General features: G+C 32.5%; 1 protein-coding gene across 1 annotated transcript; it reads right to left on the reverse strand.

Moving 5' to 3' along the window:
* Window positions 1-13: 13 nt before the first annotated feature.
* On the reverse strand, window positions 14-21218 carry LOC134694322 (visual pigment-like receptor peropsin). Its single transcript, XM_063555327.1, has 3 exons — window positions 20526-21218; window positions 973-982; window positions 14-546 (listed from the first exon to the last, which is right to left on the reverse strand). The coding sequence occupies exons 1-3, from the start codon at window positions 21216-21218 to the stop codon at window positions 14-16; spliced, it is 1236 nt and encodes a 411-aa protein (XP_063411397.1).
* Between the last annotated feature and the right edge of the window lie 4503 nt (window positions 21219-25721).

Raw genomic sequence — 25721 nt, forward strand, 5'->3', positions numbered from 1 at the left:
AATTATATGTGCCTCATTCAGATTTGACGTCCCTGTCCTTATTACAATTGCCAATCGATTGTGAAATGGCATCATTAGTTTGGTCTGCTGAAATATTTGATTCAGAGCAAAATGACATGCCGCCATTGTTTTGGCTAAAATTAGGACTTTTTGAGTCATTCTGATTTTTTCTTCTTACTTCAACTTTTGGAGGACCAGGTTGCCCAAGTTTATATTCCAGCATATCCGTTCCTGGTGAAAACTGATTTGAATATTTTACAACTGTTATCCGGTTTTCATTATTCGCTGGTATTTCTATATCTTCTATTGCGAAGTTATTGTTATCACACACAATATTCGAGACGACTCTACAGCATGGAATTGTGTTCACCATGGCACATCTGAATTGCTCTGTTCTAGCAATATAGATCAATGGGTTCCACACGACAGATACTTTAGCTATAATTGCTGGAAACACAGCAAGACCAACAGGAATGTCTTCCGAATTTCGTAAAATACTCCAAAGACAGACAATTGCGTAGGGAAACCAAGATAAGGAAAACGCACCTGAAACATCAAATATTATGTTAAAAGTACAACAATATCATTAAATAAACTACATATAACATGCGTAATGATATTTTAAATAACAATTTGCCTAGCAGTAATATAAAAACATATTAGATGTATTTCGAGAAAGTGATTTTATTGCTTTTTTGTTTCAAAATAACATGTTTTTTTTTAAAGATTGTTATAAATTGAAAGTGTATATTTCACTAACGGAAAAAAAAGCAGAAAAACAAGACACTTAACATTTGATTGGACATGATTTTTTTTTAGATGTATCATGTATTTAACATTATCACTTATTGTCTTTATCCTTAAAGCAATTAAAAAAATAGCAAACATTTGAACAAAAATTTAAAATCGTTTTTTTAATTATATAAAAGAGGGAGGCGAAATATCAAACGCATAAGACGAAAACAAACTGACAATTCTGAGGCTGGAATAGGAAAAACAATATTTCAGAAAACACAACATTAGATTAAAGACTGAGCAGCAGGAATCCCATATAAAACTGAGAGTGATCCCAGGTGCTATGGAACAATACGAAGATCCTGCTGTATATGCTATTGAATTATGAAATGAAAAATAGGGGTTAGCATTTAACATGTTTCATGTTTTATAGCTGACTATAATATATGGGCTTTGCACATTGTTGAAAGCCGTATGGTGACCTAAATGTGTAAATTTCTGCATCAGTTTGATCTCCTTAAGACAGCTGTCTCATTGCCAAACATACCACATCTTCCTTTTTATATTAATGGCAGTTCCGATCTATAGCAAATGATTTCAAATTTCTTACAAAACTTCAAAACGGTAGAGCAGCAAGAATAGTCATTGGATCTAAAAATCTACTGACCGAACCATTTTCCCTGACAGTCTGCTTTATAGTGGCAATTGACACACTTCATTTTTTTTTTCTTTAGTTTTGATATTTTTACACTACAAAGTATATGCGTGTTCTTACAATACGAATCATGACGAGTTACATTATAGGAACAGGACTTGCTCAACCTTAATGGCAACTTATATCACCCCCAGTCTGTGCCTGGGTGTGTGTGTGGTTCAGAATTACTGTATGGGGTACATGTTTGGTGGACTGGATTGATTTATCGCTGTCATTCGGTATTCTTTATTTGAACATTAACATTGCTTTTTTTCTACTTTGCTTTCTATCTGTTATATCTCCTAATACCGTCCGCCATTTTTTTTTACCTTTCTTTCAATCCATATGTGGTCTAGCTATATCTACAGTTCCTTCTTTTAATCGTTGTCTCTTGGTTTGTATGTTTAAAATGTATGTTTAATATACCACTGCCCTTTCCTCGATCTTGATATCTATATCACTAACGGAAAGCTGAATACTAAAATTTATGATAAAAGGGATGATTTTTCATTTCCTATCGTTAATTATCCGTTTTTAGATGGTGACGTTCCCTTGTCACCATCTTACGGTGTTTATATATCTCAACTTGTACGATTCGCTCGTGTTTGTAACAATGTTTTAGATTTTAACGAGAGAAATTTATGTATTACTGAAAAATTATTACACCAGGGTTTTCGATATCACAAACTAGTCAAAACTTTTACTAAATTTTATCATCGGTATAAAGACATCATTCGTAAATATAGCTCAACATGCAGACTTTTTATACGTTCAGGTATTTCACATTCAATTTTTTATGGAAATATTCTTTATAAAGCACAAAGGTGTCAGTATTCACCTCAGAAACTTACAAAACCTTTAAATAGACTGATTAAGAAGGGAGATAATTACGATACTGTTGTCAAGTAATTAATTGCTTATTTTGACGTTAATATTGAGTCACTCATAAGGTCTTTGCGTCGGAACTAAAGACATTTATTCTAAAAACAGTTGTTGGCATGACACGGGTTATGTTCTTCTCATATATTTTATGATGGTATGATACTAAACCCCTAACGGGAAGGATTGTGCCTGATGTTCATATGATGAAATCATAATCTTTCAGTCAGTTTAATTGAAGTCTGGAGCTGGCATGTCAGTTAACTGCTAGTAGTCTGTTGTTATTTATGTATTATTGTCATTTTGTTTATTTTCTTTGGTTACATCTTCTTACATCAGACTCGGACTTCTCTTGAACTGAATTTTAATGTGCGTATTGTTATGCGTTTATTTTTCTACATTGGTTAGAGGTATAGGGGGAGGGTTGAGATCTCACAAACATATTTAACCCCGCCGCATTTTTGCGCCTGTCCCAAGTCAGGAGCCTCTGGCCTTTGTTAGTCTTGTATTATTTTTATATTAGTTTCTTGTGTCCAATTTGGAAATTAGTATGGCGTTCATTATCACTGAACTAGTATATATTTGTTTAGGGGCCAGCTGAAGGACGCCTCCGGGTGCGGGAATTTCTCGCTACATTGAAGACCTGTTGGTGACCTTCTGTTGTTGTTTTTTATTTGGTCGGGTTGTTGTCTCTTTGACACATTCCCCATTTCCATTCTCAATTTTATTAAGTAATGAATATTTTCTTTAGATTTTTTTTTTTATCTATTTATAATTTTCAACGTGTTTTCCTTTATTCTACACTTTTTTACGTTTTATTAAGTAAATTTCATCTGAACCTCGGTGTTCCTACAATGTATACTGCAGAAACATTGTACCGACATAATCGCATGTGTTTTTATATGGTTAGCTGGTCATGTTTGAGGACGTTTAGCAATCAATCATACATAATAAACGATTAGTTTCGTTGACTTAAATATACAATCAAAACTGAATGAAAAGAGGAAAAAAGAGATAATACATCTAAACTGCATTGCCTAAGGATATACTTAATCAGAGTCACGTGTTTGAGCGGTAATTAAAAAAAAAGGAAATGTCTTAGACACTTGTCATTATAAGACTTAGAAAAATATATGACCAATGATACTAAAATATTCCTTCACCAAGAATACTAGTTCCCAAAGGTTTAAAAGTCAATTCTCAGATATATCATTTGTACATAGACAAAAAAAGTCATACTATCATAATAAAACAAGAAACATTTTGTTGTGCCTGTATATAACTATATCGTCTAAAAACGAACTGACCCATGACAGTTATTTTTGTTTGGAGAAGTTAGTTATAAGAACCTTCAAATCAGGAATGAGAAAAGACAATTTTAACATTAACCTAAATCGCTGACGAATTTTTTTTGGAATTCCAAAATTCCAAAAGTATGTCGATAACACTCAATATTATTTAAATTTTGCGAGTTAGCTCTCAACCTTTCAGGGTAATTTGTCCTACATTCCTGGCATTCAAAGGTTTCGGTTTGATCGTTTCTGACGAACTAATTTAGAAACGTGTTGTATAAACAAGACGATGTGGTATGATTGCCAATGAGACAACTGTCCACAAAGACCAAAATGATACAGACTATAACAACTATAGGTCACCGTACGGCCTTCAAAAATTAGCAAAGCCCATACTGCATAGTCAGCTATAAAAGGCCCGGGTAAGACAAAATGAATGTAAAACAATTTAAACGAGAAAACTAACGGCCTTATTTATATAAAAATTGAATGTGGTCCTTTACAATTAGTAAACTTAATATAGTTAAAAAACTAAACATAAAAAGTCAATATGTTTAATAGATATTTCAAACATTCGTATTGAGGAGTTTCTTATTGAGTGATATTTGGTTTTAAATGCAACTTTAAGCTTTAATATATATTTCTTCATATCTAATTAAAGGTGTGGGGAGTATCCAGACAGACCCACTTAGTATAGAAACACGACAGCTGACAATCCTAGCTAATAACGATCGGCGTCTAACACAATTGCCACGATTGTGAAAGCAGACATTATGCACGCAACCAGTACAATTTAAATCTGACTTACTGACCATTTAAGCAATTGCGAGAGAAGAAGTAATGCATGCAACCACATTAATTTAAAACGGAATATCTAACTTTTAACGCATTTGCGAGGACCGATATCATACCGATAACAACAAAAAACAAGAATCTAAATGACCGACAATTTAAGCAATTGTGAGAAACAAATAATGCATGCAAACACAGAAATTTAAATCCGTCTTAACTCCCATTTAAACATTGAAGGGAAACAGACAAAATACATGCAACCACTTTTAAAAAACAATAAATCATTCTTACCGACCATTTAAACATTGAGAGGAAACTGAGATAATACATGCAACCACTTAAATTCGAATCTAACTCACCGATCATTAATATGATTGTAAAAGTTATCGTTTTTTCCATATGTGATCTTCTATTCCAGCATTGCCTTGTTAGTCGATAACGTCGTTGTAAGGCGTCATGGCGTATCTAGGTGAATAGAGAAAAAAAGACAATATATTATTAGAGTTTATAGAACTGAGGAATTTTATGCAGGAAGTCGTATCTGAAGGCAGAACAAGGGAACATCTGATGAGTTGAGCTTTTTTTAACTGATTTTATAGTTCGTTCTTATGCTGTTATACCATTGTCCAAGGGAGGGTTTGAAATCCGCTAACATGTTTAAACTCGGCACACTCTGTATGTATGTTCCTGCTACATGTCAGGAGCCTGTAGTTCATTGTTTGTCGTTTGTGTTTGAGTTACATATATTTGTTAATTTTTTTATACATCAATAAGGCCGTTAGTACTCTCGTTTGAATTGTTTTATATCGTCATTCGGGACTTTTTATAGCTGACTATGTGGTATGGGCTTTGCTGATTGTTAAATGCCGTGCGGTGATCCATAGTTGGTACTTTCTGTGTCATTTTGGTCTCTCGTTGAGAGTTGTCTCATGGGCAATCATACCACGTCTTTTTTTCTTTTTTTTTTTTTTACATATAACACATTATTAGAGATTGATACGTTTACCTTTCCTGATATCACCCCCAGTTGTTGTTTAAAGTTCTCATTGCGCAATCTTGTCGTTTCTATGCAATAGTTTGTTTATTGTTGTTTGTCATACGAGTGAGAGGTTTAGCTAGTTTTGAAACCAGGTTCAATAAGAAAATGCAGTTACCAAGTATGGAATATGACAGTTGTTATCCATTCGTTTAATGTGTTTGAGGTTTGATTTTGGCATTTGATTCTGTTTTGAATTTAATTTGGAGTTCAGTATTTTTGTGATGTTACTTTGTTTGTACTTTGATTAAATTGTGTCATGGTGTAAATAACAGTTATCTACAAGTCTACACAGCTACTTTTGCATACTTACTATTTCTGTACTAAAAATTTGTAGTACTGGAAATCTACTTTAATATTCAGTACTATTTTGTTACTCTAAAATTATTGTAATATTTAGGTACCTGTATTTTACAGTACTTAATTTGTACTTGAAATTTAGGTACTACTGATTTTTGGTTACTACCGTTACATTTTCAGCGTTTAGAAAATTTTTCTATTTCAAATCTCTTAAAGTTATGATTTTCAAACATGGAATATTGTATTATTTCTGTACCAAAACATTTAGTACAAATCAAGTACTGTAAAATACAAGTTCCTAAATATAACAATAGTTTTCAAGTAAAGAAATAGGACTAAATATTATAAGTAAACCAGTACTGCATTGTTTTAGTACAGAAAAGGTACCCATGCAAAAGTAACTGTGTATAATATCTGCCATTTAAAAAGATAAATGGAAATGTCTACTGATCTGGTCATTAACATGTGGCTACATTTACTTCATATAAAATTAAACGAACCAAATAATAATGAATGATATACGATAGGATTTTCGTCATACTTCATTTAGCATCTCAAACATTTCTGTATGTCAAACACTACATGCACAAATATCTTTATCCAGGGTTCATTTTAAATACTCATCAAAGTTCCCAGTTATTCTATAAAAAGGCTAACGTGGACTTTTGCATTTAAAAAATAGAAAAAAAAGAAATATAAATAAGGAACGAAGAAAAATAGCATTAAAGATCCGAAATTCGGAGAGAAAAAGGTCCACATACAGCTACCGTAATCTATGTTTAAGATAGAAACCGCGATATTTCAAACATTTCTAAATTTTGAACAGTTGATACATAAATATGCCAATATCAATGATAATTCGTGTCAACACAGAACTGCTGCTTCAATTGCATTGAAAAGCTATATAGTTAATAAATTTATCTGTCATAGTTTGTCATTATTAATCTGTCTATCACCATTCAATTATATCCTATATTTTTTTCTAATATCTAGTTATATATGTTTATGAATGGGTCAGTTTGTAATACAATTGTGGTCAAATACTGAAAATAACGGTTTGAGATAATTTGCACATCCTTCATTTCGGTTCTAATGTTGGAATATGAAACAATGATACTGATCCAAATATTTTTATATATATTCTATTGTTAATCTAGATATTATTTACTAGACAGAATCGACTGAGTTTCCCCGAATGTTACGGGACGCACCTAACCGTCGGGGTGCTTCGCCGAACTATTGGGACCCTTTCCAACCCGTAGGAATCTGTTACGAACTTAAACGACTGCGTTCAGACAATGATAGGACATTCCATATAATTGAGGATCATAGTAATCCGACTTTTTTACTTTTCGTGTCGTATCGCTGTCTGATCTCAAACGGGAGCAATATTCGGCAATGTGTGAACACCGCATTAGTCATAACTCAAAAGTGTGTCGCATTCATTTCTTTTTTATCAAAAGTTTTGATTTAAAACTAGTTGTTGCTACTTTGTACAATTGTTGTATTGTTTGTAAGTTGTATTTCTAAGAAGTGTTTTACCGCAGATAATTTGTGTCAATTACTGTAGCAAAGAATGAATTGGCATTCAAATATTGATAAACCATGACTCCGTATTTGGCAAACTTTTTGGAATTTAGAGTCCTCAATACTCTTCAACTTTTTACTTGTCTGGCTTAAAAAATAGTTTGATATGAGCATCACTAATGAGTCTTATGGAGACGAAACGCGCGTCTGGCGTACACAATTATAATCCTGCTACCTTTAATAACGGTTCCAGCTAGTGATATCGTTACAGAACAGACATTATCACATTATTAGAGGAGAACAACGACACAACATTAAAATGTAACACACACAGAAACAGACTAATCATTAGACAACATACGATGAGAATAACAAATATAACATCAACACCAAAATACTAGTACATGAATTTGGGATAGAAAGGTACCGTGCCACGTCTTATAATAATGTAAATTCACACTCAAATATAAAATAAAATTGGGACACATGAAAAACAGCCGTCAACAATATGTCATACCTGTACAATAATCAAACAATCAACTAACTAGATGTGACCTTATCTAATTAAAATCTGCCAATGAGATCTGAAATAACTCTGCAACTTTCTTACTTATGATCTATATTTGGTTTGATACAAAATATTTTTATTTTTATTTAATGTAGAGCGTATGTTTTTTTTACCAGAATTTGTCTAATTCCTGTACACAGTACTATATTGATAAAAATATAAGTCTGGGAGAACTTATCGAATCTTTACAGATTATTTAACAAGTAACGCTGTGGGGCACATTTTTAACTGACTTTTAGTTCTACTTATATGTAGTTTCGTAATGACTTTGTCTTGTGTTTAAATATAAATTTATCTGATAGTGACATGTTGAACAATAGTCGTACGTATTGCAGTTCAAATGTAATCTCAAGCAGTGTGCTTACGACATATTTACAAATGACAGTTCCTAAAAGTCTTTAAAAATAAAAGAAACTGTAGGAATAGGTGTCAATAATACAACTCTCTATTCGAGTCACAATTTGTAAAAGTGAACCATTATAGGTCAAAGTACGACCTTTAGCATGGTGCATTGGCTCAGCAAGCTATGAAGGATCCCAAAAATAAAGCAAATATATTATAAACATGACATGGTTTATATATCTTGATTCATTTTTATTTATTACATGTGTACTTATTCTTAGCCTTTCTACTCATATTTGTTTATTTATTATCAGTCTCAAGAACAGGAGGTAAAAGACCCATGTCAGAGAGGTTTGTGATTCTAGGTAAAACCGTTATTTTACATTGGTGTATTATGAAATTGTTCATTTTGTGAAGTTATTTATATGTGAATTAAGAGATAACTGTATTGTATTTGAAGCTTTAAGGACGTCCATCGGTAGTTTTACTGTCGCAAATTTAGTTTACATGGCGACGCGGAAATATTCCGAAATTCAAAATGTCGGCTTCCCTAGTTACAGACAAGGAGATAGAGAATTTTACGCTTGCTGTCATCCAATCAGAACAATTGTTACAAAATAATTGCATTAGAATTTAATATGTTATTCTAATGAATCTTACTGGAGTAGTTTTGCCATACAGATATATAGATATACAACAAAATTATTGAACTACAAGGAAAATCAAAACGGAAAGTCACTTAGCAAATTGCAAAATCACCAGCTCAAAATAAAGATCGTATAACAAAAAACAATTTAATAGTCAAATTGTTTTCACGGTAATTTTACAGAATTAACGTTATATCAAAGATACAAAAAATGCCCTAACAAATAAAAAAAAGAACACCTAAATCAGACCCTCAGAGCAAACAGCTAAGAACAGCCTCTTAATTTGTACAATAGACACTTAATCTCTTTACAAGATCTTAATTAATGTAGCTATCATATTGCAAAGAACAACACAATTTTCCAACTAATGAAAAACATTTGGTCTCATACAAATCCTTTCTTGCTTTCATATTTTTTTAAAAGGAAGCATGATAACTTTCACCTGAACCTATATTATTCTAATACACAATAATGATTTGATAACTAATGTAAGTCTGAGAGAGCTTATCGAATCATAGTAGAACAATTTTTAAGAAGAATTCAGGTCAAATTTCTAGTGACTTGGACTTTGCTCATTACTATGTTAAATTTGGTTACATTGTCCCCGTTGATTTAACCGGATTTACGCGTAGTGGAAGCTAGGCCAAGTAGGGAGGCCTATTTCGTACATGATTTACAGATAATTGTTTGACTTCTACATGTATGACGCATTATTTTGCTTTCGGGAAAAGCTTTTATAAGCTTTTTAGAATCAACCATCAAAACTGAGATATAGAAGTAAATAGGCATCTCCACTTGTCTTAATGTGTCTTTCGATTAAGTTAAGTCATTACAAGTGTGTTCTATAGTGTGTCTTTCTATGTTATGTCTTTGATCAGCCTTGGCTCTATAATGGATAACTTTTAAAAAATTGTGATTTTGATGGAAAGTGGTCAAATTGGCACTCATAAACCACATCGTCTTATACATTTATAAACTTAATGTTTAATCAATTTCCATATTTTTTATTTCTTCTCAAACATCAAAACAATTTCTTAATTAATTATTTCATGATACTTATCGCATTTGATATATTTTAAGCTATTCATCATGAAATTAAAAAAAAAGAAACTTCAATTATTGACAACTTTACAACTTGATGATTAAAAGAAGAATATGCTGTTTTCAAAGCAGCTGCTACCTTGTCCTTGGTTTTCTCGAAAAATTTAGGCCAATAAACTCACAAACTCATCATGTCACAAGTCATGTCTTCTTTGACTATTAATGACGTTAAAATACTAAATCCCTGTGATGTGTTTTAGTCGATTTTAGTCTCTGATGCATGATTTTTTACTATTAATTGGTTTTGGCTTTTAACTAGCTGTCAGTAACTGCGAGTACTCTCAAATCGTATTTTCTTGTTAATTCGACCTGTTGATACTGTTTATAATGCTTTTTTGTCATTTTTAATTATATGGATCTTGGCTGTATACCAGCTTTGATTATTTGTAATATCTTCAATTTTTCACTTATTCTTACAACATTTGTATAAACTTCAAGATTATAAAAAACCGTTTTTTTTCTAAAGTGAACATTGATTGGTTAAATATTTCTCAGTGTGTTTGAATTTGTTTGATAGCCTTTTGGTCATGACTGTTTGTCTCTAATATTTAATTAACTGTGCATTTGTATTCAGATATCGCAGATCAAATTTATTCGTTCTTTGTGTAATCATACGTTTTTTGATTGAGTTAAGTCTGCTAATTGATATTTTATCGTATGTTTTTATATGTTGTGATGTTATGCTATTGTTTCAGAAAAAGGGAGAAGGTTTGGGCCCATTAAAACGTTTAATCCCGCTGCAAATATTTGCACCTGTCCTAAGTCAGGAATCTGATGTACAGTAGTTGTCGTTTGTTTATGTACTATATACGTGTTTCTCGTTTCTCGTTTTGTTTATATAGATTAGACCGTTGGTTTTCCCGTTTGAATGGTTTTACACTAGTAATTTTGGGGCCCTTTATAGCTTGTTGTTCGGTGTGAGCCAAGGCTCCGTGTTGAAGGCCGTACTTTAACCTATAATGGTTTAATTTTTAAATTGTTATTTGGATGGAGAGTTGTCTCATTGGCACTCACACCACATCTTCCTATATCTAATCATCATAGAAACTACAACTAAGATTTGGTATGCAAGACTCGTTTTTAGTTTACAAAAGACACTTCAGTGTCGAGGGAATCAAACATGTTTAATTAGCCATGTAGTTGAAAAGTATAATTTGACTGATAAGTTGGTCTTGTACAAATAATTTGAATCTGAAATTTATTTCAGCACTTCATTCAAGGTCGTGTGTCTTATATGAATCGCAATGTCTGGAATATATTAACACTTAATTGAAAACAAGCTGTATCATGTGTATCGTTGAATACTTCTGATAAAAAGTGATTTATTAATTTAACAATACGTGTGGCTGTCTTTTATAAATACACATTTCTTAATGGTTCATTTGAGAATAAAATTGAAAATCAAATGCTTACGATCCAATCAATGTTGAATAAAAAGGAACGATCTGGTTTTATAACAATCTTTACCAAAAGCAAAAACATGATAAGCTCAAGCATGTTAAGATCATTTTGCCTTAGGTTTCTACAAGCTGCATCTATTTAATTGTCATTTCCACGTACGAAAATCTTTTTAGGAGAGGAAGATCTGATTTCATGCTCACGATGCATGCATTAAATGTTGGGAAAAAAACGCAAAGATCTGGTAGCATAACAATCTAAACAAAAAGTAGACGTGTTTGTCTAACATGCATCGCAATGTCTCAATATATATTTCAGTACTGTTTTTAAGGTCAAGCTTAATTGTGGATTGAGGAATCCTGTCAGGTAATCTTGTAATGTTATGTATTGCAATGTCTTATATATTTCAGCACTACATTCAAGGTACAGCTAAATTGTGGGATTATGAATCTCGTTAAGAACTATCGGGTGTCGTACATGCATCTCTATGTTTAAAATATTTCACCACTACATTACAGGTCAAGTTTAATTGTAAGATAAGGAATCTCGTCAGGTACTTTTCCATGTGGTACATGTGTCTCAAATATTTCAGGCTACATTCAAGGTTAAACCAAATTGTAGATTCGGGAATCAATTCGGTAAATGTCTTAAATTAAACATGTATCTAAATGTTTTAAATATTTCGGCATTGCATTGAAGTTCAAGATAAATTAAGGATTACGGAAACCGGTCAGTGGCGGTCTTATAAAATACGTTTATCTAAATGTTTTAAATAATTCGGCACATTGAAGTTCAAGCTAAATTGTGGATTACGGAATCTGGTCAGTAGCTGTCTTGTGTCGTACATGTATTTTACAGTCGGCGTAGTTCAATACACTATTGAAGATCAAATTAAATTGTGGTATATAAAATTCCGTCAGGGACTTCCTTATGTCATACATCTACTCCAATGTATGAATTGTCTCTACGCAGTGTCTTATGTTATATATGTATCTTAATTCTTGAACTCTTTCAACACTGCACTAAATGTCAGGCTTAATTGTGAAATTGTGAATTTCGTCAGAGTATGCTTTTTGTCGAATGAATATCTCAAGGTTGAAGAATTTACTTTATTTCATTATAATGGAAGTGTCAATTTGTTTTTTGTTTAATTTTCTTCAATTTTTGAAAATAAATAGCTGTAATTTAAACAACGAACACCTCATGGCCATACGCAGATACATGACAAAAAGTTGTAGCGTTAATAAAGTAGATTCGAGTGACAAACGATAATGATGTTCTATAAGCCGTCGGTATTGGCCTTGATCTTTCTATGTGATATTAGGACAATAAGTTGACTGATCAATTGGTGTTATACACAAAACATGAAGCTATGAAATATTTCAGCAATACATTCAAGATCATGCAAATAACCGAGTTAAAAGTCAGTAACAACTTTCATAATTGAGTTGATTTCTTTCCCCAAATACCTTTGTTGGAGTATGCCTTCACTATAAACTGAAAATAACACTTAATATATTTCGTGTGTCGGAGTCGGTTTTCCCAATTTGTCTTCATCAGAATCATTTTCACTAAAAACACCAAAAACATGAAAGCAAATTATGCCATATCATCAGTTATAATGAGAATATTTATGAATAATATTGACATGATTTTTTCTAAAAAGGTTAAGGTTGCCTTAAACACATCGGAAATACAAGGGTGTAATTATAATTAATAGGAAAAATAATGATGACACAATAACAGAACATTCCCATTAATGTTATAAACACGTCGTAGCATTAAATTTATATGCACCTGATACCGACATTGATGTTAGTTTTAACAATGTTCAACACGGTACACAAACAACTATGAATGAATCAATTCTGATTGACGTTTCATGGATACCTATCAATAGATATAGGAAAATGTGGTATAAGGGCCAATAAGACAACTCTCCATCCAAAAAAAAAAGTATAAAAGTAAATCATTATAGGTCAATCAACGGCCTTCAACACGCAGCATTGGCTCACATCGAACAACAAGCCATCAAGGGCCCCAAAATTACTAGTGTAGAACCATTCAAACGGTAAAACCAACAGTCTAATCTATATAAATAAACGATATATTATAATGTTACTAGTGTTAATGTGACTTTTGATTGAGTAAAGTCATTTTAATTGATACTTCATAGTGTGTTGTTCTATGTTGCGATGTTATGATAATGGTTCAGATAAGGGCGGCGCGATTGGTACATGTGCCTGTTAAACGTTTAAACCCGCTGCATTTGTTTGCTCCTGTCCTACGTCAGAACTCTGATGTTCAGTTGTTTTCGTTTGTTGATGTGGTTCATAAGTGTTTCTCGTTTATCATTTTCTTTATAGGTAAGAAGGTTGGATTTCCCCCTTTGAATGGTTGTACACTAGTCAATTTTGAGGCCCTTTAAAACTTGCGGTTTGAGCAAAGACTCCGTTTTGAAGACCATACATTGGCCTATAATCATGATAATGCGTATGGTTTACTTTTTCAAATTAAGACCCGAATGGAAAGATGGCACTCATGACACATTTTCCTATATCTATCATTTCTTTTGTTTTGGGAACATTTCATAAAAAGTCAATCATATAATTTGGAGTCAAATCAACAACAAAGTGGATGTGAATTATACTCTTAAAGGAAATTTGAAACTAAGGTCATTTATAAAAGTCGTGTATTCGATTGTAAACTATATAGAATCATAGTGTTTTTTTAGTGTATTTCAAGTTTTAGAAGACTAATTTTTGATTATTTATCTAACACAATCATGTCATTTATTTTCATGCAACAACATTTTTAAATTGCTTCAAGATGGTAAATGCCATGCTGATTGAATGTGGTAGACGTTTAGAATTGGCCTTATAATGATTTGATTCATGTGTCGCTGATAAGTCTCACAGGGAATAACTACATGTCTGACAAACAAAACCATAAGCCTTGATAAAAAAATATTGTGATTATTTAGTGAATATCAAGTTTTAAGAGAACAATTTTCTGCCTATTTTCTAGCACAATTGTATCATTTATTTTCATGTTTAACATTATTTTTAATTGCTTCAGGATGGTTAATACCTTGCTGATTTAAAAAGCTATATTGTCTGGTAGACGTTTGTATGTGGCCTTCCAACTGATTTGTTTCAAGTGTCGCTGATAAGTTTTAGAGAGAAAAAATGTATGCCTGGTATACAATCTCTCATACGATATATGACTTTTGAAAATCGGTATACTACTGTTGCCTTAAATATACAAAAGCATAATCTTTTTTAACTCTGCTGAGCATATTGCAAAACGTACAGGGTCGTAGTATTCTGCAGAATGTTGGTAAAACATATATTATTACTTTAAAAACATGAAAAATACGTGTTGCTGTCTTTTATACATTAACACGGAATAAATCTTTTTATTTTCGTTATTTCTCAAGGTTAATGGCTTATTTGATAATTGAATGATTACGATAGAGTCAATGTTGGAAAAAGCCGAAAGATCTGATTTTATAACGAACTAAACAAAATGTGAAATAACGTGCACGTAATTATAATCTTTGCCTTAGGGTTCTACAAGCTAAAATTATGTTATGGTCATTTCCACGTAAGCAACTCTGTTTGTGTTCGTGACGTCTTAAGTTTAATGGTTCATTTGAAGGGCAAATGATCATGATACAGTTAATTGTGGAAAAATCTATTTCCAAACAATCTACACAAAATTCTCATCATCATCCTAACACATTTTCTAATATCTTGAAATTATCAAATATTTTAGTACTACATTCAAGATCAATCTAATCAATCAACAAGGAGTCATTGATAAAAACATACATTTATCTAAATTGATAGATTATTTCTTAATATACTTTTGGTAAAGCATGCCTTCACATTGAAGTGAAGAAAGAAAAACACTTCATGAATTTGTGTCGGAATCTTTTTCTAAATCTGCCTTCATCAGAAGCCTCAACGATAAAACACCAAAAGGTAAAAGCAATTGGCCGTTTCAGAATATAAAGAATCATGGGTAGTTTCATTGTTCGTATCCCAAAATGAAGATAACGTCACGTCATTGGTTGAATTTCCATTGTTGATGACCGTAAAAATCAATCACAACGTTTCGGTGTACACTTTTAAAAATATTACCCAGGATGCATTAGATTCTGAAACGGCGAATTGTTGCAACATAATCAGTAACAATGAGAAGCTTTATGATAGCCATGGTTCCAATTATTTTAAAAGGTAGAGATTGCACAGAAGACATCGGAAAAATAACAATGTGATAAGAATTAATAGGACAAATGATGATGACATAATACCATCAAATAATCATAATTTATTATTTTCCAACTGATTTGATTCAAGTGTCGCTGATGAGTCTAAAAAGAAGAATTTTATGACTGGTATAAAACATGTAGAATATCTCATTCATATCTCATATATTTACTACTTTTGAACGCTGTTGCCTTTAACTTTGCTGAATATTTTGCAAAAAGTATCGGATTGTATTATTCTACAGCATGTTGATTAAACATGTGTTATTACTTTAAAAGTACGTGTTGCTGTCTCTTCTATATTAATATGGAATACATCCTTTTAATTTCGTTATTTCACACGGTTAATGGTTCATTTGAGATTTAAATTATCACAATTCATTCAATGTTAAACAAAAACGGAACATGTTTCATATTTATCTAAATAAAAAATAAAATCACGATTCTACAAGCTGCATTTATTTTTTTGTCATTACTACTGTAACATAAGAAAATCATTTTGTATTCGTGAGGGTCCAATTTTCACGATACAGTCAATGTTAGAAAAAAGTGGATATCCTCCTCCTCCTCCTCCTCCTCCTCGTCCTCCTCCTCCTCATCATCATCATCATCATCATCATCATCATCATCATCATCGAATGTTTTACCAAACGCTAGGATTGACGATAGGCTGTGCTTGATGATTACTTCGAAAGCAGATGATGAAAAGTAGTACTTATATAAACACCACTGATAACAAAAAAAATTTACTACCGTTTTTGCCGTTTATCAAATATTTTGTCATATGAGGGCCTTATGGATCTGTGGTTCATTACAGATTTGTTTTACGATTTACCAGGTGATAGAAATGGTCAAGATTTTTTCTTATTTGATATTCATTGATGGTAATGACGACAATGTGATCCCAAATCTCAATCAGGCGATACCCTATCAACCGCGAAGCTGATTAATAGTGGTCACACATGAAAAATTTAGCAATCTCTTCAATGCTTTCGTTTAATCATCTCATCCATCTACATGTATGTTTGCTCTTGTTGTTGTTTGAATTTACAATGTGAAATTAATTGTAAAGCAAGTACGTTTATTACCCTGTGTGTTGCTAACGGAACAGCCGTATGAAGCATACATTTTATAACTCGAAAACAATTTCCTATTGAGAAATGACAGAATTATAAAGCCGTAGAGACTTTTATGTATGTGGTATAGTAACACGTTTCAGCCTTTAATACAATTTGAATGTCTGACTGTTATCAATGTTACTTTTTGTTGATAAATTCTAACCAAAAAGGAGGAATCCATTTTTCATTATGGGAAAAATAGGAGATTCGCATACTTTGGGCGCGAGCAATACTTAAAATTGATGGCGCTAATTTAGCATTGATAAAAATAAGATTGGTGCACAAGCACGCTGTTATGATGCAAACGATTTATTCCAATTGATTCGATAGAAACAGTTATTGTAACAAATTCCTGTATGTTCCTACTAGTAATAGAACTAACAGTTTACAAACATTAACGTATTGTTTGAATGAAAGTATTATCTGCTAAAATGTTCGTCTTATGGGAAAACACATTTTTATTAAGATTGAAGTTGAATGAATCCTGCATATGAAAACTTGACCTGAACTCAGTCATTAAAGACATGGTGTATTGAGATATGTATTATTTTTGGGCATACATCACCTGGCATAGATGGACGAAAAAAATGATATTACAGTGAAACCTGACTTACCTACTCCTGTATAAACCGAAAACCTCTATAAACCAAACATGTTCTTAAGCACAGTTATATCAAATCATGTGCGGTGTGAACCTGCTAAAACCGAATCGAACATCGCCATAACCGAACAAAATAAAAGTCCCAAAGAGGTTTGGTTCAAACTGGTTTCACTGTATTGGGTTTTTTTTCTTCAAAGATCTTTGCTTTCAGATATAAGTTGGAAATATAGTCTTCCTCTTTTTTCACCAATTTGAATCCGTTACAAAAAAAACGTAAATATAATATATTATGATTACTTATTGTTTATCTGATGCAATGTGTTCTTCATGTATACGTTGTAAACCTAACTAAAATAACTGAGACAAAAAACCCAATTAAACAATAGTACATTTTTGGAAGTCATGACGTTTTAGACCCTTTATAATAAACAGCAAAAGATCAACTACAAAATTGTTTATTGAAAGGACGATTTTATTCTACACTTTTAAACACACTGGGCGATTAAGAGTTATACTCCTGATAAAGTTAAAGACTCCATTGCTGGCTCTATATATTAGGCTCTGTAAGGGTTTCTTTGTTATGCATTATTCATCTTAGATCATTCGTCTGTAATATTCATATATAAGATATATTTAGGGCATTGTTATCTATTCATTGATTTATTACACCTTAAAATAGTCTACTAGTATTCAATATCTTGTTTATCTAAAATTCTTTATTCTTTCATCGTTTGCTGTTCTTCTGTTCTTGTACACTTTTAACTCATTATTGTCTATTCTAAAAACCTTATCTAAACCCTTCTGACTTCTGATTTACTTTTTTTTATGTTAACCAGCTGCCTAATTGGTATATACCTTACTGTCTCCTTTCATGTATATGTCACCTACTGTTCTAATTACAGTTTTTGATTAATTTTTACTATTCGCGCGCTTTGTGTTAGTCTTAATGAATTCGCTGTCTCGATTAGCAGCTGTTATGGACAATTGCTTGATTAAAGTTGTTAGGATATATGATAAAATTATGTATTGATTACATGAACTATGTATTACAATCCCAGAAAAGATAATAATTTAAATAAGCCTTTTACAATATTTTTGTTTTTCTTTCAAATTTTATTCAATTTTCCAGGCTGTTTTCTCTTTACCTTTTCTCTGACTCTTATTTCAAAAGACATATGCCTAGACGAAAATAGAGTTTCGTGGGGATTCTTCATGGTATGCAGTCATCTTTTCAGATTTAAACAACATGGAGCATAATATTATGTTGTCCTGAAAAAAATACCATATGTATGCATGGTTCCTTTTATCTTTTTAGTTTGTCTGAACTAGTAAATTGTTGAAGTGATTTGAATTGGTACAGACCCTTCCTTTTTAATAAGCTTAATTAGTATTTTGTCTATGCTTCTTTCTTTAATATTTGTTTGCTTTTGTTGTGATTAAGATTGTGACACGGTATTGACTGCTGTACCAAATTTTTTACATTTTTACTTTTTATGTCTGTTTGTTTTATTCACGCATCGTGAAAGGTTAAGCCCTATAAAACGAGGTTCAATCCACCATTATCTGCATAACAAAAGGCCTTTGCCAAATCAAGAATATGGCAGTTGTTGTCTATTGGTTTGATGTGTTTGTGCTTTTGATTTTGCCATTATATTAGGTACTTTCCGGCGTAGAACCCACAAAACAGACGAATAGTTTGTGTCTAATGATACAAATAAAAAACGGTTAAAGATATCATTGTCAGACGTTGATGATTGTGTTAAACCATTTTTGATGATTGTGTTAAACCATGTTTTAACGAAAAAGAGGAAATTTACTAATTTCTTGGTTATTTTACCATTAAACATGTTTACCTGATTGTCCCTTTCAAATGTTTTAAGTATGATGTCAGATTAAAGAAAACAAGTGTATTTGAATGATAAATGTTAACAGAGAGCCGATTGGAACATAAAATTACATGAAATTTCAGACATATCTTGTATTATCAATAAAGAGAATTAAAACAGCTGCTATTACAAATGAATGTCAAAGAACAAGAAGGAGATGCTTCTTTTGATACTTAAACCATTTTGTTTGCTACTTTCAGATCTACCTTTGTATTTATAAAATTGAGAATGCTAATAGGGAATGTGTCAAAGAGACAACAATCCAACCATAGAACAGACAACAGCATAAGGTCACCAATATGTCTGCATCGTAGCGAGAAACTCCTGCACCCGGAGGCCGTTTTCAGCTGGCCCCTTAACAAATATTTATGCCAGTACAGTGAAAAAGGACGCCATACTTAACTCATGAAATTATGTTTACTTGACTTTGTAAATTACTTTTAAAGAACACACACACTCATGATGTAATTCTCATTTACTCCATCGTCACCTCGGTCATATTCAGGACATTCGAAGTCCTTATTCAAATTAAAACCACAGGGAATTTGATAATTATAGAATACATTTAAACATCAACCTTTCTTGCCTACCTACAAAACCAGATTTGTGTTTATATTTTAATCTGCCGTAATATATTCTATAGAACTATTTAAGTCTGAATGACAACATTATATCGTCTTTTCGCCGTATTTTACTTCATTACTAAAATTTGCGAACAAAATTGCCTGAAAGTGTTATCCTCCTTTAAATTAAACATTTCAACAGTCGTGGCTCATAGCCTGTTGCTAGATAGAGAACAGACACACACACGTTAAGACCACAGCATAAAATATTTAACGATTGTGAAGAAATACTCCATAGTACACGGCTGCCCCACTCGCACTATCATTTTCTATGTTCAGTGGACTAATCTTGCATAATATAAAGAAAGATCATATACTAGGGACCATGTGTACTGATTTCAAGTTGATTGGACCTCGAAACTACTTTGACTTAAAACCTCAACCTAGAGCCAGACAGATGAACGAACGGACGACAGAACGGACGTACAGACCAAAAACCATAATGTCATTAGGTGGGGCATAAGAAATGAGACTTTGCTCTTAAAATGTTTCATTTTTTTTGTGATTTGAGTTGCAATTGGTTGTTTTATGTCATATTAATAGGATTCGATACAATATCGTAAATTTTTGATGTTTCTAAACATGTTTTGTATACTGCTAACCACGCAGAAATTATACGCGGTTGATGAAGGTGGGAAAAAAATACAAAGAAAGAATGAAAGAAAGACAGGAAGACAGAAAGTCGGTAAGATAGAATTAAGTGATAAACTTACCTTTGTTATTATTGCCGTATAACAAAAGATTATAATACCAAATGGTATAGCCAAATTGAAGATCATGATTGCCACACTGTATGAATAATGAAGCGGGTCTTTTTTGTTCCATTGTACTGAGCACGATGTATTTGCAGCCTCGTGTCCGTATGAGCTCCATCCTACCAGTGGCAATAAAGACCAAAACAATGAATACAAAACTCCGATAGCTATAGTACAAATTACAACATTATACGTTAGACAGTGAGTCCATTCTCTCCGAACTGTCACAACATACCTCGATATTGAAATAGCGGTCAATAAAACAATTGACATGTATCCCATAAAACTCATGAGGCACGCGTAGTACGCACAACCGGAAGTACCAAAGACCCATTTTTGGTAGAAACTTGAAACGGCTACCATTGGTGTACCCAAGAAAGACATACAGAAGTCTGATATAACTAAGCTCAATATAAGCCAATTTGTTTGAGTTCTTAATGTAACATTTCTTATAAAAGTTAAAATGACTGATCCGTTTACCAGTATACCAATGCTGCTTGATAAAGTCAATATAATACCAATTGCCAAATGTCCGCCGTAGCTTAATTGCTGAATGTTCTGATTAGTCACAATGACTATAGAATTATTTACAATTTGTTTCGGTGCCACACTTATATTCGATATTATTTGATTGAGATTGTCAAAAATCATCGTGACTGCAGAACAGTTCATAAGGTAAATCAGATGTGCCTTAGAATAACGAAAAACTCCTAATACACATCATTCGAAAGTAAATGAACATTGTAAAAAATAATTACCCAAAGCAATTGATAGCGAAATATTAATTTGCTAGCATATCACACCTTACACTGATTTGATGAAGCTTGATGCCTATATTTATATAAACTGTTAAAGTATTGAATGATGACAAATCGATACTCATATTCAAAGTATTGTATTCGCTGATGATTGACGTCATACAATTTATGTCTTTAAATTCAATGTTAAACCAATCATTTTTAGATTATAAATATACAATTAATTAGGTCAATGACAAAAACGAATCAACTGTTTTGGAGTCTTCCAATATGTGAGTTTATATTCATTGTTAACACAGCCGTATTTAGAAGATAAATAGTCAGTATAACGAAAATGTCAGAAAAATATCACCAATGGGTCCTCTACGCAACGAGAACGTTTGACACTGGGAGGCGATCTTCACCTGGCCCTGTCACTTTTTGTAACGGTTCATATTCTTCTGATTTAGACCTAAGGTGACGGACTTTCGATTTTGTAAAAAAAGAGATGACAATAAACAACCTTATTTTATAGATGAACTGGAATATTATACAACATACAATACAACAAAGAATTGTGTAGCCAATTGAAAATAAATGTTCAAGTTGCAAAGCCGCGGTATAAAGTCATCACGCGTGAGAAAAGATAAAGCTGTAATACTCAGTGCAAAAGAGGTTGTATAAGTGTCAATAAGTCAACATGGCGTCAATTTAATTAATTAAACCATATGGCCTTTAAAATTGATAAAAACATATCTCATAGTAAGCTATAAAAGTCACTGAAATGACATAAATGTAAAATAATCAAATGAGAAAAATCCACGGCCTGATTTTATGACTTGAAATTTAGTGAAAAACAAATGTGACTGACAATAACCAATGACAGTTGCTGAATATATGATACAGATTTTGGATGAAAGCAAAATAATAGGGCAATGTTCTTTTGGACAGTGTCTTTAATCACTACCATATGAAAGGACGTCGATTGTGACTCTTTTATGCAAATGATATTAAAATAAAATCAAAATTCAGTAAAAATCAACGCATTACTAAAGAACACATTAAGAAAAGCGTCCGTCGCTCATTGTTGATAATCATAGATAAAACAAATGAAAATTTAAATGCTTTGGTTATATAAATTTAATAAATTACATCGGACATTGACTACCTGAGAAATACAGTATACAAAGAACTATAATATACCTTTCTACACATACCAAACTCGTTTTTAAACATTGACAAAATGAAATACAATCATTAATTTTATAGCCTGTTATTCTTTGAGTAATTATTATTTTTGGTAGTTAGTAGTCAAACAATGTATTATTAAGTAATACTGCATATCAGTAATTGAATCACAGCTTCATTAACCTTAGCCATATTTGGCACAACTTTCTGGAAATAGTTATCAAAAGTACCAGGATTATAATTTCATACGCCAGACGCGCGTTTCGTCTACATAAGACTCATCAGTGACGCTCAGATCAAAATGGTGAAAAAGCCAAAACATATACAAAGTTGAAGAGCATTGAGGACCAAAAATTCCAAAAAGTTGTGCCAAATACGGCTAGGGTAATCTACTCCTGGGGTAAGAAAATCCTTAGTTTTTCGAAAAGTTCAAAGTTTTGTAAACAGAAAATTTATAAAAATGACCATATAATTGATATTCATGTCAACACCGAAGTGCTGACTACTGGGCTGGTGATACCCTCGGGGACGAAACTTCCACCAGCAGTGGCATCGACCCAGTGGTGTAAATAGTTATCAAAAGTACCAGGATTATAATTTCATACGCCAGACGCGCGTTTCGTCTACATAAGACTCATCAGTGACGCTCAGATCAAAATAGTGAAAAAGCCAAAACATATACAAAGTTGAAGAGCATTGAGGACCAAAAATTCCAAAACGTTGTGCCAAATACGGCTTAGGTAATCTACTCCTGGGGTAAGAAAATCCTTAGTTTTTCGAAAAGTTCAAAGTTTTGTAAATAGAAAATTTATAAAAATGACCATATAATTGATATTCATGTCAACACCGAAGTGCTGACTACTGGGCTGGTGATACCCCCGGGGACGAAACGTCCACCAGCAGTGGCATCGACCCAGTGGTGTAAATAGTTATCAAAAGTACCAGGATTATAATTTCATATGCCAGACGCGCGTTTCGTCTACATAAGACTCATCAGTGACGCTCAGATCAAAATAGTGAAAAAGCCAAAACATATACAAAGTTGAAGAGCATTGAGGACCAAAAATTCCAAAAAGTTGTGCCAAATACGGCTAAGGTAATCTACTCCTGAAATTATAATCCTGGTACTTTTGATAACTATTTACACCACTGGGTCGATGCCACTGCTGGTAGACGCTTCGTCCCTGAGGCTATCACCAGCCAAGTAGTCAACACTTCGGTGTTGACATGAATATCAAAATGTGGTAATTTTTATAAATTTCCTGTTTACAAAACTGTAATTTTTTCGAAAATCTAAGGCTATTCTTATCCAAGGCATATATTACCTTAGCCGTATTTGGCACAACTTTAAGAAATTTTGGATCCTCAACATGCTCAATGCTTTTCAACTTTGTTTTTGTTTGGCTTAATACATATTTTGATATGAGCGTCACTGATGAGTCTTTTGTAGAAGAAACGCGCGTCTGGCGTACTAGATTATAATCCTGGTACCTTTTGGGACTGTTTAGGTCGTTTTACAAAAAGGACGAGAAATGCAATTTATATTCTAAACCGATAACAATAGAATATAAAGCGTATGTATTGTTGTGAACGATATTTCGTAAGAATACGTCTGATCCTTACGAGTTACGATACCTTACCTGTAAACAATAGATACATGATATAAACGCCTTAAAAGTGTACAAAACATCACAAATATATATATAAAAGGAAACATTAAATATTATTATCTATGAAATTGAGAAGGCAAATGGAAATGTGTTAAAAAAAAATAACCCAACTATAGAGTAGAAAACAGTCAAAGATTAAACTTATACACAGCAAGAACATCCCACGCCAAGTGCTTCGGCTGTCCTCTAACAAAAAATGTGTATGTGTACGATAATGGACGTCATACTACTTAAAACTCCGAAATATATAAATGACTAAAATAAAAAATCATAGCAGACTAAAGAAAGGTCAGAAGCTTCATATTAGCTATATATAGACAGAGGCAAACATGCAGCTTTGGTCATTTGGATAACAAATATCCTCATCTAAAATTGAGAAAGGAAATGGTGAATGTGTCAAAGCGACAACCACCCGACCCTAGAGCAGACATCTGTATGATTATGGTGTAAAAAGAAACATAATAATCTAACCGAAGAAGGATCCTTTATATCTAAATATTTATAGATAATTACATTTATTGTTTACAACGCATTCTAGATTGTATAGTCAATTTAGATAAGCAACACCTGGATTACCAAGGCAAGGCAACTTTCTAAACCGATAACAATAGAATGAAGAAGATTGATAATACGAGGCAACATGACAATTATTTTGATTTTAACTTTTTAACCTATTACAACATGTACAATGAAATCAAGAGAATGGTACAAACACGAAGCAACATGATAGTTATCTTGACTATATGTTTATACCAATAACAGTCGATTCAAAGGGTGGTACAATCACGAGGCAACATGACAGATATCTCGACTATATTTTTATACCAATAACAGTGGATTCAAAGGGTGGTACAATCAAGAAGCAACATGCCAGTTATCTTGACTACATTTTTATACCAATTACAGTGGATTCAAAGGGTGGTACAATCACGAAGCAACATGACAGTTATCTCGACTATATTTTAATACCAATTACAGTGGATTCAAAGGGTGTTACAACCAAGAAGCAACATGACAGTTATATTGACTATATTTTTATACCAATTACAGTGGATTCAAAGGGTGGTTAAATTAAGACGCAACATGAAAGTTATCTTGACTATATTTTTATACCAATAACAGTAGATTCAAAGGGTGGTACAATCACGAAGCAACATGACAGTTATCTTGACTATATTTTTTTACCAATAACAGTGGATTCAAAGGGTGGTACAATCACGAAGCAACATGAGAGTTATCTTGACTATATTTTTATACCAATTACAGTGGATTCAAAGGGTGGTACAATCAAGAAACAACATGACAGTTATCTTGACTACATATTTCTAAACCGATTACATTGGATTCAAAGGGTGGTACAATCTCGAAGCAACATGCCAGTTATCTCGACTTTATTTTTATACCAATTACAGTGGATTCAAAGGATGGTACAATCACGAAGCAACATGACAGTTATCTTGACTATATTTTTATACCAATTAGAGTGAATTCAAATGGTGGTACAATCAAAGAAGCAACATGACAGTTATGTTGACTATATTTTTATACCAATAACAGTG

The sequence above is a fragment of the Mytilus trossulus genome, chromosome 13, assembly GCF_036588685.1.
Source record: "Mytilus trossulus isolate FHL-02 chromosome 13, PNRI_Mtr1.1.1.hap1, whole genome shotgun sequence".
NCBI classification, from domain to species: Eukaryota; Metazoa; Mollusca; class Bivalvia; order Mytilida; family Mytilidae; genus Mytilus; species Mytilus trossulus.

Coding starts and splice junctions, on each gene's coding strand:
- LOC134694322 (XM_063555327.1), bottom strand. CDS start 21,218: ATGATTTTTGACAATCTCAATCAAATAATATCGAATATAAGTGTGGCA.